The 17,233-nt window shown below is 34.8% G+C and overlaps 2 protein-coding genes across 4 annotated transcripts in view; one reads left to right on the top strand and one right to left on the bottom strand.

Annotated features, from left to right (window-relative positions):
- Positions 1–2,094, bottom strand: part of LOC117995718 (adenylate cyclase type 6) — a 157,967-nt gene extending 155,873 nt beyond the window's left edge. Inside the window, exon 1 of the mRNA XM_069509019.1 lies at positions 1,980–2,094. The gene's annotated coding sequence lies outside the window, so the exon portion shown is untranslated. The remainder of the gene's footprint in view (positions 1–1,979) is intronic.
- Positions 1–17,233, top strand: part of Smyd4-2 (SET and MYND domain containing, class 4, member 2) — a 35,153-nt gene that overhangs the window by 13,535 nt on the left and 4,385 nt on the right. The window contains exons 1-8 of one of the 3 annotated variants that reach the window (XM_069509058.1): positions 6,272–6,354; positions 11,526–11,750; positions 12,914–13,085; positions 13,780–13,962; positions 15,876–16,022; positions 16,172–16,251; positions 16,654–16,775; positions 17,037–17,173. In XM_069509058.1, coding sequence (XP_069365159.1) covers positions 11,553–11,750; positions 12,914–13,085; positions 13,780–13,962; positions 15,876–16,022; positions 16,172–16,251; positions 16,654–16,775; positions 17,037–17,173 — 1,039 coding nt within the window. In that variant the 5' untranslated portion in view covers positions 6,272–6,354; positions 11,526–11,552. Of the gene's footprint in view, positions 1–6,271; positions 6,355–6,785; positions 6,810–11,525; positions 11,751–12,913; positions 13,086–13,779; positions 13,963–15,875; positions 16,023–16,171; positions 16,252–16,653; positions 16,776–17,036; positions 17,174–17,233 lie in introns of those variants that run through there. The other 2 variants (XM_069509059.1, XM_069509057.1) reach the window with 2 other exon arrangements.

The raw sequence follows: 17,233 nt of genomic DNA, 5'->3' as shown, positions 1-17,233 counted from the left end.
GTTTGAAAAATTTGTACAGTAAATAAAGCCGTTTTTTTTGGTCAATCTTGCACTAAATTTCCGATCCAACTTTTTTTTTAGGTTAAGGGTCACTTACTGACCATAAAATCACAAAATGCTGCATGAAATGGTGGAGCTTCGATCGCAATCTTTAAGGAAAGTTTTTCGCCGATATCTCGAAATCTATCCACTTTAGGGTAAAAATTATATAAATTATTATTGTAGAGAATAGTTTAGATGAAACAAAAGATGCAAAATTTTATTTCCTACAGTAATAGTTTGACACTTGACACGCCCCTAGGCACGTGCCTAATTCGCCTTAGGGACAATCTGCCTCTGACCATGATGAGAATGATGACGAACGTTGCGTGTAAGGAATGTGTGAACTCATACCGTTATAAAGAATAGGGATAAAATAGTCGTTAAGTTCTGCTTCTGTGACATGCGATTATGTTCTCATATTTGTTCACATGAAACTTGTAATGAATTTTAATGTCATTATGATAATAAAACATTCTCAACACATAAATGGAAGTGTGTACATACCTACTTACTTAACAATTTTTAAATTACTGCCTGATATAAAGGTCGACCATTTATCTATATATATATAAAAGCGAAATAGCACTCACTCACTGACTGACTGACTGACTGACTTACTGACTGTACTAAATAGGCTCGCGCTTCGCTGCAATTAGACCTGGTGGGAAGTGATAATGCAGCCTAAGATGGAGCGCCCCCTTCTACCTCTTCGTACCATGCAAACTGGCAGATAAATATTATTGCGATAACAAAAACACGTGGGGCGTATTATACACTATTAATATCTAAAGCGCTCGAGTATTTCTTTGAGTGACTATTTATTTTATTTATTTATTTTTTTTGAAAACCTGGACGTGCTATCCCCACCAGTAAAAGGAGTTACATCATTTAACTTTTTTTCTTTTTAGCACCTAATCTTCACAATCTAATAGGTCCCCACGACGCTCGAGTAAATTATTTAGCCTATTGGGCTCCCCTACTATTAGGCGCATCGGGAGATTTTAGGAAGAGTAAAAACTTCAAAGTCAGTGACAAGCTAGTGACCTTAGTGCCGATAGATGTAAAAACTAAACTACTGCAATGGTTTTAAATTAAAAATTATAACATTTTAATTTTTGATGCTACAATTAATTTGAAAATCAAACAAAACCACTTATGTTTCATAGTTTTAAGTTGTTACTTCTGTCGGCAGACCTCACTGACTGCCAATTTTACTTAGTCAATAGAGTTTCTCTTCATAGACTCTAGATATCTTGTAGTACCAATTATAATTTAATAGGGTTAAAAGCTATGTCCGATCTCCGATAGAGCCAATCTACTGTCAACACTTGGCTTTAGAGACGCTATCTTTAAGATAGCGAGGTATTTCAAATTGAAAATGGAAAGATTATTGAAATAATGCTATTCTCAAACTCAACAAGGTATTCAGTTTGAATAGCAGCGCTATCAATTTCCTATTTGTTACATCTTCATGGTGTATATTTACTGTCAACTCACTGCGAAGGAAATGCATCACAAATTCATTAAGCCAATATTTACGTAATACGGCATAAAAATAGACTTATATTATTATACAAATATATATAGGTATACCGTGTCTTAGAGATAAATAGGCTTAGCAGAAGCTAATCAGCAACAATATACGGGCGACACACTTGAGCTGGCCACACATAATGCGGTGACTGCGTCTGGTTATATCCCACCTGATCAGTAAAGCCGCTCAGACATATTTACTTTAAGATGAGCTACGACCTTCATTCGACGCACAATGACTCAAAGTCATAACTTTAAAATCGGATTTTTTCAAAACGCTCTAATGTAGAGATCACGCGCTCCGATGAAGGATTTTTACTTTCAACATGGTTTTGCAAGTGCTGAAGTGTTCCGTGACTTATTTTAAGCGATAAATACAAAAGTGTAATAGGAAGCATACTTACGGGTCAGTCTTCGATTCGAACGGGTGCGATCATTCGATCGTAAAGTTAGGGCAAGTAGCCGTTCACGTTCGGGAATAGTAGAGCAAAAATTTAACGTAAAGTCCACTCTCGTAGAGCGAGAACGCGCGACTGAAGTGTGATAGAGACACGAGGCTCGCGGGGTGATAACCGCTGATAAGCGATACGTCATCAGCTTCATGAAGCTGGTTGCTAAAATGTGCTCAATTGTCATAGAATTGTTTCTTACATTTACCTTTCCGCTACTGGCACTCTACCTGAAATCAATACAATAGCGCCTATCAATAAATAATAATAATGAAGTGCGTCTGACCTCTAAGCGTCTGACTGATTGAGTTCCATGGATACGTCCGCGTCGGTACGACTACGATTATAAGGATAAAATCGATAGAAAGACAAACAATAATAAATGTGACTTGAACACTTTTTTAGTATTAAGCAATTATGCAGTAGGATCTTAGTTTAACAAGAGGTTTCAAGGAAGTGCAATATAATAAACCCATCCATCAGTTAAAGATAATATGATTAATAAAAAATAAAAATAAATCTAGTCCTCCTTAGGTCAAATATTTATTGATAGGGTCATCTTTGACTGTAGTAATAAAATAATGTGATATTTTGTATAACGGTAGTCTATGGGGTCTAGAATTCAATATTAAAGAGAATAATTTAAAAAAAAAAGCATTTTTTTAATCATAAAAACGGAGTAATTTCTGCGGAAAAATATTTTTTATTTTAAAAAAGTGAAAAATATTTTTTGCTTACTACTCCTTGTGACGTCATTATCCGCTTTCCGCAGCGTGATGATAATAATAATTAATTAGGTTAAAAAGAAATAAAAGTAATGTTTTTTTTAAGTTGTTCTCTCTAATAATGAATTCTAGCCCATTAACTAACGATATACAAACAATCACATCATTTTATTATGTACTACAGTCCAAGTCCCTATTGCACAAATAGGGTTGGTGTAACTTTACATCAAACAAGATTACGTTAACGGCCCAGGGTCGGGGGTTGCCTAGTTGTAACAGCGCATAATATCAGTCGGATGCGATTGTTAAGCAACTATGAACCAAGTCAGTAAGTGGAGAATCGTATTTGGAGGTCTGTATTTGGTTTATTTACCCATACCATATTTTTATGCCGGAAAGGCCGTGATAGGCCAGTGGTTACGAGCGACGTCCACGTCTTATTCGAGAGGCTGGGGGTTCGATCCCGGGCACGCACCTCTAAATTTTCGGAGATTACTCGCTTTAACGGTGAAGGAAAACATCGTCAGTTATCGTCGTTATTTACCTTTATTTGTGCTATAAGACCTACCTTTACCTGCCAAATTTCATGATTCTAGGTCAAATAGAAGTCCGTCAAGAAAATCTATAATTGTTGTATCTGTCGACACAACTGTGGACACAACGAAGTGATCCTATATGGGTTAATTTTTCCTTTTGAGGTACGGAATATGACTTTCTCTATAACATAATCCATTAGACAGATTGAGTGGCAGGTTCAAGTTACGTTGGTTGTTGATTTGTGATCTAAAGGCAGCATCCAACAAAGGACAACCTTGATGCTATTGAACACTGCGCTTCTATTTGCAATAGCACATGATGTTAGTAGTTTATACGCAATGGACCGTAACCCCTATGTAATAATTTTTTTTTTTAAACAAAAACAAAACAAATTGTATGGTTCACTCCCAGGTAGTAATTGTTGTAAAGTGATTATTATTATTGAATCAGGTGGAAATGTCCATCTGCTAATAGGTTTAGTTCTTTATCTAAATATATTAAAGAAAAAGGTGACTGACTGACTAACTGACTGACTGACTGATCTATAAACGCACAGCTCAAACTACTTTTAAATTTGTGTAGTCCTGCCTGCCCTGTTTCTTGTGGGGTTTGAAATTCGAGTAGTCCACGCGAACGAAGTCACGGGCATAAGCTAATTTATGTATGAAGCTTCTCGCAAATTACGGGATTTCAATTAATATAGTCCGGTCAATTATTGCGTTCCCAACATTCACTTTACTATAAAAATTGCTACGGATGTTGGGAATGCCAATATTGACCGGACTATATCCGTAGTGTGAAATAAACTTTAGTCTTTACTGGAAATAGAAAAAGGCCAGTATTGAGTTAATATAGCAGTTCCACACCAGTTAGAGTTTAAAAGTTTAAAGGTGGCTGGCAGGGGGTTGGCAATGCATGACGTGATTTCTACTAATACGATTGCGAAGAAAATATAAAAAATTGACTTTACACTTAACGTACGACGTAAGATTTTATACACCTGTTATCTCCCGAAGCCACCATGATCCAAACTTCATAGTCGCTAATCGTTCCTTGTTGTGCTGGGGAAAATCTTTCAGCTTTTATAAAATAAACAAATTGCTGCTGTTACTTTTTCGGTATTGGTCAGTTACGCGGAACTATTTGATACTAGCTGCCCCGGCGAACTTCGTACCGCCTAACAATCGATTCTTTTTCAGGAATTTTTTAAATTTTTCTCTCCGTAAGAACCATCCCCGTACTTCAAGGAATATTATGAAAAAGGAATTAGCGAAATCGGTTCAACTGTTCTCGAGATTTGCGATCAGAAACACATTCAGCGATTCATTTTTATATATAGAGAATAATTGGTCTAAGTATATAGGATCATGGCCGCGTCGATTTAAAAAGTTGTATGAAAACATAACCGAGTAGGTACAAACCCTAAAAGAATCAGCTTCTTACTTAAAATTTAAGTAAGAAGTAAGTAATATGAACACGTTTAAAGAAAATCTACAAAATCATGTTCTCTCCATTAACTTGTGACATCGTGTCCCCTTGAAGCTTTTAGAGCTAGCTACCTATTCATAAACTATTCAAATAAACATAAAGTTGTTAAGCGAGATTCTTTGAAATATTGTAACTTATCTTTCGCTTACGCTGTATGTACCGCCGGCGCTATTCGCTCCACACACTTTCCTAATTAAAAACAAACTTGTGGGTAACTGCTAAAGTTACCTACGAGGTTGTTCAGAATTTTTGAATTGTAACAGAATTTCATGTATGGCATTCACTATGCCATGTTTTTTTCGATATTCTTGTAGGACTGGCGATACATACCCATTTTTTGGTAGGACACTGTTTGATATTAGCAAATAATGCCATGTCTAAATTTACCTAAGCGTAAGACCTGCTAATGATAATATTATTAACCACGTCAATCCAACCCAATCCAATCCATAAGCCTTTTTGCGTTCACTGCTGGATATAGGCCTTTCCAAGAGCGCGCCATTAAATACGGTCCTCCGCCTTCCTCATCAATCCGCTCCCCACCACCTTCTTCACTACACATTAACTACGTGCCAAATAATTATTATTTTCCTATTTTTCATCATTATTATTATCAAACGAAAGACGTACACAGCTGGATAGATCTCTTGCAAGGACTTCCACATGGCAAGGTTTTGCGCTGCCACGCCGGAATCCAAGAGTTTTGTCAGATGATGGAAAAAACTATAACGTTATTTACCGACAATCATCTTGGTTTGCCCAATAAAGTAAGTAGGTTCTTTCAAGGAGGTAGGTGTTAGATAAAAAAGGATCTTACGAAAATCGAATAAAAAATACGAATTGTATGCGTTTTCCGAACTATGTGTTCAGCCCATTGCCACTTCAGCTTCACAACCAGTTAAGCTTTTCGGGTACTCTGGTTGTCCTACGGGGCTCCTCATTTCTGACTTGATCATGTAGAGAAACTCCAATCATAGCTCTTTCCATCACCCGACTCATTCATTTTCCGATTAGTCGATTCAAAAAGTGGCTGTTGATAAAGACTTTTCATTTTGCATAACATAATATTATAACATTAGATATACTGAAGTAAAACTATCTAAGCCCAACCTTTGCTTATAGATAGGGTGTTTACTGTTTATTTTACACAATAAATAAATAATTGAAGTCTGTATATAAGTAGAAATCCATTACACTTATCAGTCGTAAGGCAAAAACATTGCTTATATATTCTAGCAAGGCGCAAAGCATAGTATAAAAAAATTAATAGAATAATATATTGAAGGTATTTAATTTAATTAATTCGATTAAAAAGTAAGTGTCTTTAAAACATCGGTCCAAAATTAGATGAATTATTTACCTAACCGATAATAACATAATTATTATGGGTAAGTTACCCCCAACTTCGTTCCGGAACACAGATGGCGCTCGGTGCTAATAACTCAAAAATAGAACTCTCAAATGGACGTAATAGTATATGTGTGTAAGCCGTGAATAATTTTAGAAAAGTTTGCATGTGCGGCTCTAGCCGACAGTACGCTCCAGCTCTCTAATATATTATTTTCATCAATAACTTGGAGGTAAATAAATTTATGTTTTACTCTTTAATATTGCCTGTGTTGAATCTGTGTTCACTGAGTTGTAATAGATAAACAACATTCCATTAGTAAAATTAGTAACATTAAATAAGTACTCATATTTTTATTCTTGTTGCGATATCCAATTACTTCTGTTATTTGCAAGAAAATAAGCGAATCAATTGAATTTTTCACTTTTTCACTTTGGTCACTACTCACTTCACTTCAGGCATTGCCATGTGAAATAAACAGCAGACATTACTTGTTGGCTACTCTAAAGTCCACCAAGTTTGTGCAGTGTCGAGATGTTGAAAGTTCTTACATTAATAAGTATTAAATAAGAAAGATGATCTTATCTAGTTCAAGTCCCGGGCAATCTCAATTCTTTGCAAAATTTGAACGTCCATTTTTCTTTACGACTTTTCTGCATTTCCACTTTTCTACAAACATAAAACGGAGTAAGTAAATGTAACGTAGACAAAAAGTAGTAAAGCGCAAAGATAATATTGTCCTGCATTTACTTAGTTATTGTGAATAAAAAATAATTCATATTGTCAAATAAAAAACATAACATTACATAGATAACTATAATTGTAACTAGGTATATTTCTTAATTTACCTATCAGTGCAGAAGGACATAGATACACTTTTATAAGTGTATTTTTAGGCAAGTATACTGCCTGATACAGTTTTACCTCAAGAAAATTACATAATAGGTATTTTATCCAATATCTATGCCAATATCCATACATATGAGGCTGGTGAGGTTTTTGTTTTTACATGTGTTTTTGTAATCGTGATGTTGACTCAAGTCGATAAATGGAAGTACGATTAATTTTGAAGATTTAGAAGAGAGTTTGGCATCCATCGATCTCGGGTACTATCATTATCTACTAATAATACATAATCATATAACCTAAGATTGAAAATCGAACTATTTTAGTTGAATAGTAGTAGTAGTACGCAAAACTTTAGTCCCAAGAAAACCCTTGCCATGTATTTAATGGTTAACTGTCAATACCTGTAGTATACAGGGTGTAACCAGAACGCTAGCAAAAACTTAGCAATATTGTTATACTACCTTTAAACTAAGCAATACGTTTAACTTAGCAATATTGTAATACGTCCAGTTAAAGTTTTATATGCTACAATTTAATCAGAATGAAACACGCTTTGAAAATGATTTTAATATTTTACTCGAAACTGTGTAACCTTACAAAATAACTTTAAATATCTACAAGTTGTGCCAGCAAAGGAAAGTTTTGCTTAAATACATTTTATGAAATGCTTTGAGCTCAACAGAACCGAGCTCCGTTCGTTGAAAAGATGTTATTACTTAATAATTAAAGAAACAAACTGCAAATAAGTGAAAATACTTTTTGCTTCCTTTTTCATTAAGGAAAGAAAACTAACCAAAATATCCTGCAGAACGAAGAGGCGAAAGTAAGTAAGTAGGTATATTATTTTAATCAAATGATTAAAATAATATAGGCAAATGTCTGCCCGCGAAATTCAAATTTAATTTAGTTTTTCACAATTTGTAAACTAATGCGACTAGACGTATGGCATTCAAATTTCACCCCTAGCAATATCATCTTCACAGGTTTATATAAAAATGTTTACTTGAAAGTGTCCAGTTTAAGAAATTAGTCAAAATAATGACTAATTTGTGAGTAACTCACGTCAAACTCATTATTTTGACTAATTTCTTAAACTGGATACTTTCAAGCATTACATAAGTAAATGCTTTCAAGTAAACATTTTTATATAAGCCTGTGAAGATGATACCATATACTGCTAGGGGCTCAATTTGAATGCCATAAGCCTACTTTGTCGTATTAGTTTACAAATCGCGAAAAACCAAATTAAATTTGAATTTCGCGGGCAGACCGTGTCTTCAACCTTAACTAAGAATGTTCCCAGTAATTGATTACTAAGTAGCCTTACTATTTCTACTAACTATTTCTAAACCGATTTGACGGAATACATGTTTTTAAGCGGATCACTGCTATTTGACCTCCGCAACCGCTTAAGGGTGATCAAGAAGCTTAGGTCTAGTTTGATAAATAATTAATGCAACTCTAAGTAGAAACTAATTATTGAACTCTAAGGTTAATGACTGCTCAATATTATGTATCAGCCGCTATTGATACGAGTAATAACCGTTGGTAGTGGTTTAATGTGAGCTACGTTAAGAGAATAACTAACAAAGCAGAATTTGGCCGAATTACACAAAGGTTCATTTCAAATTGTGCCACATACATGTACGCCTCCTTAAAATACTGAGGAAAATCCCTATATCACGGGAAAATTAAATTTAGTGCTACGAAAATAATTTTAATTTAATAATTTCGAAAAGAAAAATAGAAAATTCTATGATCGTCATAATAATGACTGTTATTATCAAACCTGAAATGTCAATCGCTTTATGTAAAATTGGAAATACTGAGGAAAATCCCCTTATCACGGGAAAATTAAATTTAGTGCTACGAAAATAATTTTAATTTAATAATTTCAAAAAGAAAAAAAGAAAATTCTATGATCGTCATAATAATGACTGTTATTATCAAACCTGAAATGTCAATCGCTTTATGTAAAATAGGCTTATAATTTAAATGACATATAATTTGAATGACTCATATCTAATTTAGTCCAATAAATGATTATTTATTATAGTATTTTGCTTAAGACAACGAAATGTATCAATAACAATTATTAAAAACGCAGGATGGATATATAAATCCAATTTTAAAAAATACAGTTTTTATTTTTATTTGAAACGCAGAAAACGCTGTCAGCCATGATGTGACGTCATTAAATATGTAAACATTCCATATATATAAAATTTCAAGTCCTGACTAACTTATATATCAACGCACAGCCTAAACATCTAAACAACTGGTCCTAGATGGTACATGAAATTTGGTGGGTGTGTTCTTTGTAGGTAAAGAGAAGGTATCCACTAGGAAAGGATTTTTTGAAATTCCACCCCTGAGTGGGTTAAATGGGGGTTTGAAATTTATGAAGTCCACGCGGGCGAAGTCACGAGCATAAGTAGTTTTTATATATTTCTAAAAACTCATAGTAAACGTAAAAAATTATCGTTTTCTCTTTATAAATTGAATAAGTTATTAAGTAAGACTTACAACAAAGTGATCTTTGCAAAAATAAATTTGGGTTGCAGTCGTTAGTGATTTAGGATCTCTTTAAGCAAGTCTTCGCGTGTTACGTATATTTATTTCACTGGGCACTCTAATCCACAACTTTCCTGTGGTCTTTATCGATGCGTTTTTACATTCTCGGATGATTCAATAACGATAATTACTATATTTTTCATGTAAACTAGTATGGAAGTCATGTTTATTAAACTTTGGGAGGTTATGCTGTTGTTTACAAATGCATGACGTCAGAGCACAGATAATCTATCGGCCAAACATGGCCGACAGTGTTTTCACCTGTCTAAGAAAAATATATTTTTGAATCAAAGTTTTACGGTTTTTAGGGCGCAAAAAAATATAGTGTTATTTTTTTTGATCTAATAGGACTAATATTAACCATTTAAGACCTACTTAAAAAAAGTGTCAACTAGCCCATTGGAAGGAAAATTGGTTATACTTGGCTATGGTTTATGTCAAATAAAACAAACAAACGTCATTTGACGGAATAAATGACATCATACTTTGGCCTTATCGCCAATATGGATTTTGTTCTGAGCTGGAATTCACAGCATTAATTGTTCATTTTGTACCGGCAAACAAACCCACTTCAAAGAAAATGTTATAATGAAACGCTAATTTAAGATATCTTACCTGTTTTTCAGTACACTATACAAAATGTGGACCATGGGCCCAGGCCCATACATTCTCGAAACATCTCCTTTGAATTATAACAAAATAGATACTTCTATTCTTATTCAGGACTAGCTTATGTTCGCGACTTCGTCCGCGTTGACTACAAAAATTTCAAACCCCTATTTTACCCCTTTAGGAATTGAATTAAAAAAAATCCCTTCTTATCTTAACGGATGTAATAATAGCTATCTGGATGCCAAATTTCAACCCGATCTGTCCAGTAGTTTGAGCTGTGCGTTGATAGATCAGTCAATCAGTCAGTCAGTCACCTTTTCATTTTATATATTTAGATATACAATGAACGGTATGAGATAGACAGTTACGTACCTACTCGTCACTCTTGACATTTAGAACGCTGGAAATGTTCAGTGCTAATTTTAACCCGGCAATAGGAAAATGTACATTCGATTTAGCGCTCAATCGTTATTTGCGTTTAATAGCAGGTAAATGAAATAAACATGAGACCAACACACAATGGATGCCCGAAATACAAATAAATACATGCACAACAGCATTGCGGCCTTAATAATGAAACATTTCACTGTGAATATCATTTGTGAATGTACGATTATGATAATAATATTTTGCCGAATAATTTGCCGAAAAATGCCGAATAAAAATTTCCAATATTTATCTATCTAGTAAAAAATACTATAATATTATTACATTATTATAGTATTTTTTATTGTCTAGACAAGCACTTGTTTACGATGTCACCTATAATAATAAGAGCATGCCGCGTAGATGCTACGGTATTGGCTAAAATAATGCAGAAGAAGAAAAAAGCATTAAGATCAAGCTAATTAGAAATATTGAAAGTATCGTAAATTAAAATTCACAACGTTTTTCACCCGACTGCGGTGCAGCCCAAAGGAAAGTTATGTATGTCCGTTCCTATGTCAATTCGTAATGATACGTCATTAGATTCGTCTTAATGGCGCGAGTGTCACTGGGTACGCAAAACTCTTAAAAAATAAAAATGGCGGATATAAGCGCTTTAATATGCAGGCTGAAAAAGCTGTCATTTAAATTATTTGTTTAATGGTGGATGGTAGTCCTTGACTACGGTATCACCGTATTAAGTGACAATAAAGTCAAAGATGTAACCGGCTAACGTTGGACTCAAACTACTGTTGGACTCAAAACCAAAGATAGACGAATCAAACCCCATCTGTTCCACAATTAGTTTATCAAACTTACTCCTAGCGCAAGGCACACTTCGTTGGAAGGGAAAGAAATTTTTTGTCGAGTCTAGTCTTTGTAAAGTAAATCGATTGTAACCTAGTGATATAAACCTACCTACATACCAGCCTCTGTTTGCAGGCTTCGTTTCAAACTTTAATATTCAAGATGTCCCGAGTATACGAGGAATTCGATGCAGCCTTCGCTTCTATATGCAGTGATGTAACAGTGTACTCCAATAACAAAGGATTCTTCAAGAATCTAGCTGAAGAAATAGTTTTATTGGCAGAAGTCGACGGTTGGTTGGAAAGCTTTGAAAATATCGAAGATGATAAAAAGGTTGCAGCGGTTATGGAGAATCATGCCGTAAGTTCTACAATTTTAATACAATTTCATGTACTTCGTCTGCTTGAAATAAAGATTTGCCAAATTAATTTCAGACTTCTTTTAATTTAAGAGGCTTCTTTGCAATGTTTATTTAACACTAGCTGATCCGCCCGGCTTAGCAACGGTGGATTTTAATAAACCTATATATTATAGCTAGTATTTTGCTCGCTGCTTGAGCTGCTAAAGCAGCTCTCGAGATTTATAATCGCCATTTTGATTTTTTACAATTTTCTGCCAATTTAAAAAAAAACTTCATACATTTTCTATGAAAAAATAAACTCCGCCATTTTGAATTTTTTTCTATCCATCGAGTAGACCTTCGGATCCTGATCATCTTTTGCCAAAAAACCACTCTTCCATCTTTCATACCCTCCGAGATGGACGCCGATGAAATTTGTATGGCGGCCATCTTTTTTTCACAATTTTGAATCTTTTTTCAAATTTTTCGCAATTGGATGAGGTTTCGAATGACATTTGCTCGAGCACCTCCCACCTATCTTCAATACCTTGAGCGTGCTCTTCACCCGTCTCCGAAATCCTCAATCATCAGCTCTCTCCATGTTTTTCAGGAGGAAATTTTTTGAAAATCTCGGGCGCCGTCTTGTTTTTAATTTTTTTTTTTACTTTTTCTATTAATCGTTTTCTAATATCTTTAATAGTTGTGAGTTTAAACGAAATCGGTTAAAAAAAAAGGTAAAAAAGTCACGTCGGCCTCCATCTTGTTTTTCTGAAATATCATAATTTTTCCCTACTCGAATCCCACTCCTGAACATATCTCCCATACATTATTATATCATTTTCTGTCTCTTTCTAGGAGAACAATTATGTCAATGAGTCACTGAATCAGTGAGTCAGTGAGTCAGTGAGTGAGTGGTAATCGAGCTACATAAAGTATAATTTTGGTTAAAGTAGCTTTATAATGTGAAGGAAAAATTAAAATTGGTTCAGTAGTTTCAGAGTTTATCGATTACAAACAAACAAGTAAATTTGAATACAGTTTTTAGGGTTCAGTATTTTTTTTAATTGACTATGTTCCTCAGTCTAAATTTCTCTTTATCTTCAATTTTCACCTCACTGACTGCTCTCAAAATGACAACTTAAATTATCTGAAGTTATTGCGATGCAAAGTTCTATATCTACAGGTAATCAGTGCCTTGAATGAAGTTCTGCAGAGAATTCAGCTGTTGTTCCGTGGAAAGGATGTTAGGATATCATACGAAAAACGGTTGGCTGCACAGTCTTGTTTAAAAGAAGGAGATCTAACAAAGAGCTTAGCTTTGGCCAGCCAAGCGGTGCTACAGGCTCCTATGACAGGTAAATAATTTTCTTTTCATTCACTAGTTTGGAAATACATTTTTGTCGTTCGAAATCTACGTGGAAAGGTCTATTTTAACCACTAGTGTGGAAAAGTCGTTCGAATTTTAAACGTTATGAACTGTGGTCTATGAATAGCCTACTAACATTTTTCTTTCTATTAAAAATACTACATAATGAAATTAAATTGACACTAAATTCAGAACGCAGCCAAAAAAAAATTTTATTCGTAATTTTTATGCAGAGGCGCGTCTGCTAAATTATTTATCCTCGTGCCTTGGAATTCCTCGCTACGTTCAGGATCCTGTTTTTGAAACTTCCTTCGTTTGCTTGGAAGTCAATGCAACCCAATGAGTCCCTTACGCCACATCTCTACACTACTCCACACGTCAACAAGTAAGAGACTCGTGACGTACAGACAGATAGGCAGGCAGACAGACAAACACAAGCAAATAGACATACAGACCACAGAGTTATTATTAATAGGGCTATTTTTCCCTTAGAACTTTTGAACTTCACTTCACTTGCTTGCTCATTCGTTTCAACATCTCAGGTTCCCACCGCAATATTATTTGCACACAATTTTGAAATTTTAATATTAATATCATTAAAAGGTAGGTAAATAAAATTTGACATTGCGTTTATCGTGCATAGCCTTTGTTATAAAGTCATAAGATTTTTTTAAATATTCCAGGAGCTGAGGAAATCATTGACGGGGGAGTGTCTCTAGCACTCGCACTCTGGCTTCGCTCGGAAATTCTTTTGCGCTCCAATCGTCCAACAGCCGCCTTAGAAGATTTAAAATTAGCTTTGAAAGAAAGATTGCCCGCCCGAATGAGATCCGAGTATTATTGGAGGATGGGACACTGTTATAAAGGTATGTCAATATTACTGTTTCGATATAATATAAAACAATATAACTCTGAGTTACCACAGCATTAGATAAAAATCCATAAAAAATACGTTTCCTGCTTAGTTGCCGTTAAAACACTAACCGTAAACGATTTCATTTAAAAAGACGATTTTTTGCTAACAATAAAATTGCACCCCTCTCATATCAGTTAACAAAGTAAATAATAATTATGATCCATTCAAAGATCGTTAATTAAAAAACTTAATTAAAAAAATCATAAAAACACCTTCTACAATAACCACAACAACCGCTAAAAATATACAGTTGAGTAAGGTTAATTCTATAATAATATTTTCTGGACACGGTGCTAATTAGCCGTAGGGTTCTACTCTTAATTTTTTTTTGTGACTTCACATTGGGACAGGGACTTCATTGGAACCAAAAAAAATCATACTACTTTGTTGAGTTGTGGTTTGGTTGTCGTCTTTCAAAGGACTGTGACTATTGCTTGCCTAGCGGGCAATTACCCGGATCTGCAAAGACACTGCGCGTTGTTTAACTTTATCAACATTTTTATTAACTTAAAGTTAATTTTGAAAGCTAAATAAGTTTGGGCCCTATTCAGCAATTTTATTCAAGAAATCCGCTCAGTGGCTCTCTGCAAAGTATTGAGATAATTTTCTTTTTTCTCTCTATACTTATGGTCCAGCATCTGCCGTCTGTTTTTTTGTGATTCTTCGTGACTTGGTTCGACAAAACGCCCAAGTTTTCCAGCGTGAAAATTCTCGATAGAGGACACTCCCCGTGGGCAATAATGACCACTAGACGCTTTTAAGCTCGCACAAAAATAGCATGTTTAATCTAATTTATAGTCTGAGTCGTATTATAATACTCAGGAAGTAGATTTCTATGCATAAAATCAACACTCAGACTTTATGATTTTTTTTTAAAGAATATTAGCCATGTTGACTGGCTGACGAATGACTAATATTCCCCTTTCCTCTCCAACTAAGCGTCAGGCTTGTGCTAGGAGTAGGTACGACAATAGTGCAACGGGCGGGGTTTGAACCGTCGACCTTTCGGTTTTCAGTCCACTCCTTTACCAGTTGAGCTATTGAGGCTATGAAACGCTTGAAAAATGTGTAATATTTTTACATACCTTTGACAGCTGATACCTTTAAATAGATCGTCAGCACAAAGTAGTAAATATGAGTACAGTACGCGGCTAAAAGTAATGTACCTCGGCCTTTACAATGACATTTCGGCTTTGTAGATCGTTATCTCTTTATATTTCTATATGACGTTTTGTCGGTCTCAACGACAGGGATAGCGTTCTGCAAATCTGCTATCTCCTTATCCTATCCAAGGTCGATGTACATTACTGTCGGCCGCGTACAGTAAGTAGGTATGTTAAAAGTGCACACTAACACAATTCTATCCCAAACATTTCTGATCCTCAGAGAATAAGTAACATCTGACGGCACTGAGATCTTGGACCATCAATATTAGGGGCTGCATGACTCAATTGATCTATTGAGATGGATATTAATATAATTATTTTATATAGATAATTAAATGAATATCAAATTGCTAATAATTAACGTAAGCATATAATATGATAATTATGCTTACTGCATAACAACAAGCTAATTTGTTGAATCGTTATTACTGGTGGCATGAATTATTTATGTCATCCAACCTAATAACTGAGATCGTTTTGCAGTCTACATAGCTATATGTGTACCTAACATAATATGTAGGATATAGTTAATAGTACGTATCATAAGTACATTATTTATTTTAACTATATGCTGATGTAAACGAGTTGGTCCGCGTAGACTAAGATTTTAATTTTTTTGGGAATTCGTTTATATTTTGAAATAAAAATTGTCCTATATCATGTATACATTCTATTCTTTGATAATGATCTCTTTTAGGAGCTGGTGAACCAACTCGGGCTAAAGTCTCCTATGAATTAGCTGGAAGACTCCTTGGTAACAATGAAGAGGCCAAAGCCAAGCTTGCTAAAGATATCGAGTCTCTCGATTATACATCTAAGCCTAAACATCCACCGGACAAGCCAGGTACTACAAAACAATGCTCAATAAAATGATGTAAAATGCTTTTTTAGAATTGATGGGAAACTGGTGAAAACAAAATATTTTCTTTCAATACTAAATGACAAATTCACGCACAGTTAACGTTAACGTTAGTAATTTTGTTACTTTTGTAGACGTACGTGTAACTGGAGGTGCAAAACAAAATTTACCCGCTCTTTCAAAGATGTTAAAAATTATTGAAGAAAAAGACAAGGTAAGGAAAGGCTCCCACATGACTTTCAAAATACTTAAATCCACGCGGATGAAGAATGTAGTTCTACATGTTACGAACGATCTCTATAAATAATTGTTTAATTTAAAATTCCTTAACTTTAATTACTTATATGTTATATTATATTCCTTAATATTAATTTTACCTGGATAAGTCAGTAGGCCTATGATGATCTACCTATATAAAATACCTCATCATCGCTGTCAGCGTTACAGAGGTACATGGCTTTTTGACCCGGATGTGTTCCAGAAGCTTCCTCCATCCATATCTATTCTATAGCGATCGTTTTCTGGCTCCATATTGGCGGCGCTTGGCATCTTGGTTAACTCCTTCCAACTACGAATGTTTTGGCGGATCAAATGTAAAATACCTTACATTATCTAGGGGCGGTTTGCTGTAGCCGATGATGATATAAGAGTTGGAGACATCCTATTGGTAGACAAACCTTACGCAGCATGTTTGCTCTCAGACTATTATGGAACTCACTGTCTCCATTGTTTCAAGAGGTGAGAATTGTTTTTATTTATTGACGAATTAGACAAGCCTGGACCCGCACGATGGTAGCGTGGTGCAACAGTAATAGGTCCAATGAGCTATCATGCTTACAAGGAAATGTATAAAATCGCACAAACAAGTCCTGTCCACAACATATCCAATACTGCTCTCAATAAAAAGGAAGGATAATGGTTGCGATCAACGCCTCTTTTTAAATTATTATTACAACAACTAATGATTATTTAATATTATCTGAATTAATTTGATTACAGGCTGGAATATTGTGACGAGGAGGCTCCAGTATGGTGTCCAAATTGTTCAGGGGTTGCGTTTTGTACGACAAAATGTAGAGACATCGCTGTGTCTACTTACCATTCATATGAATGCCAGTTTAGTGATCTTTTTATAGGTAAGCTTTTTTCATAGGATTTGTTTATTCGAGGTGGCAGTCTAGGGCTAACTGAAGTTA

This window comes from Maniola hyperantus, chromosome Z, assembly GCF_902806685.2.
Source record: "Maniola hyperantus chromosome Z, iAphHyp1.2, whole genome shotgun sequence".
Classification (NCBI taxonomy): domain Eukaryota; kingdom Metazoa; phylum Arthropoda; class Insecta; order Lepidoptera; family Nymphalidae; genus Maniola; species Maniola hyperantus.
The sequence above is the reverse complement of the archived record's forward strand: the minus strand, read 5'-3'. Positions and strand labels throughout refer to the sequence as shown.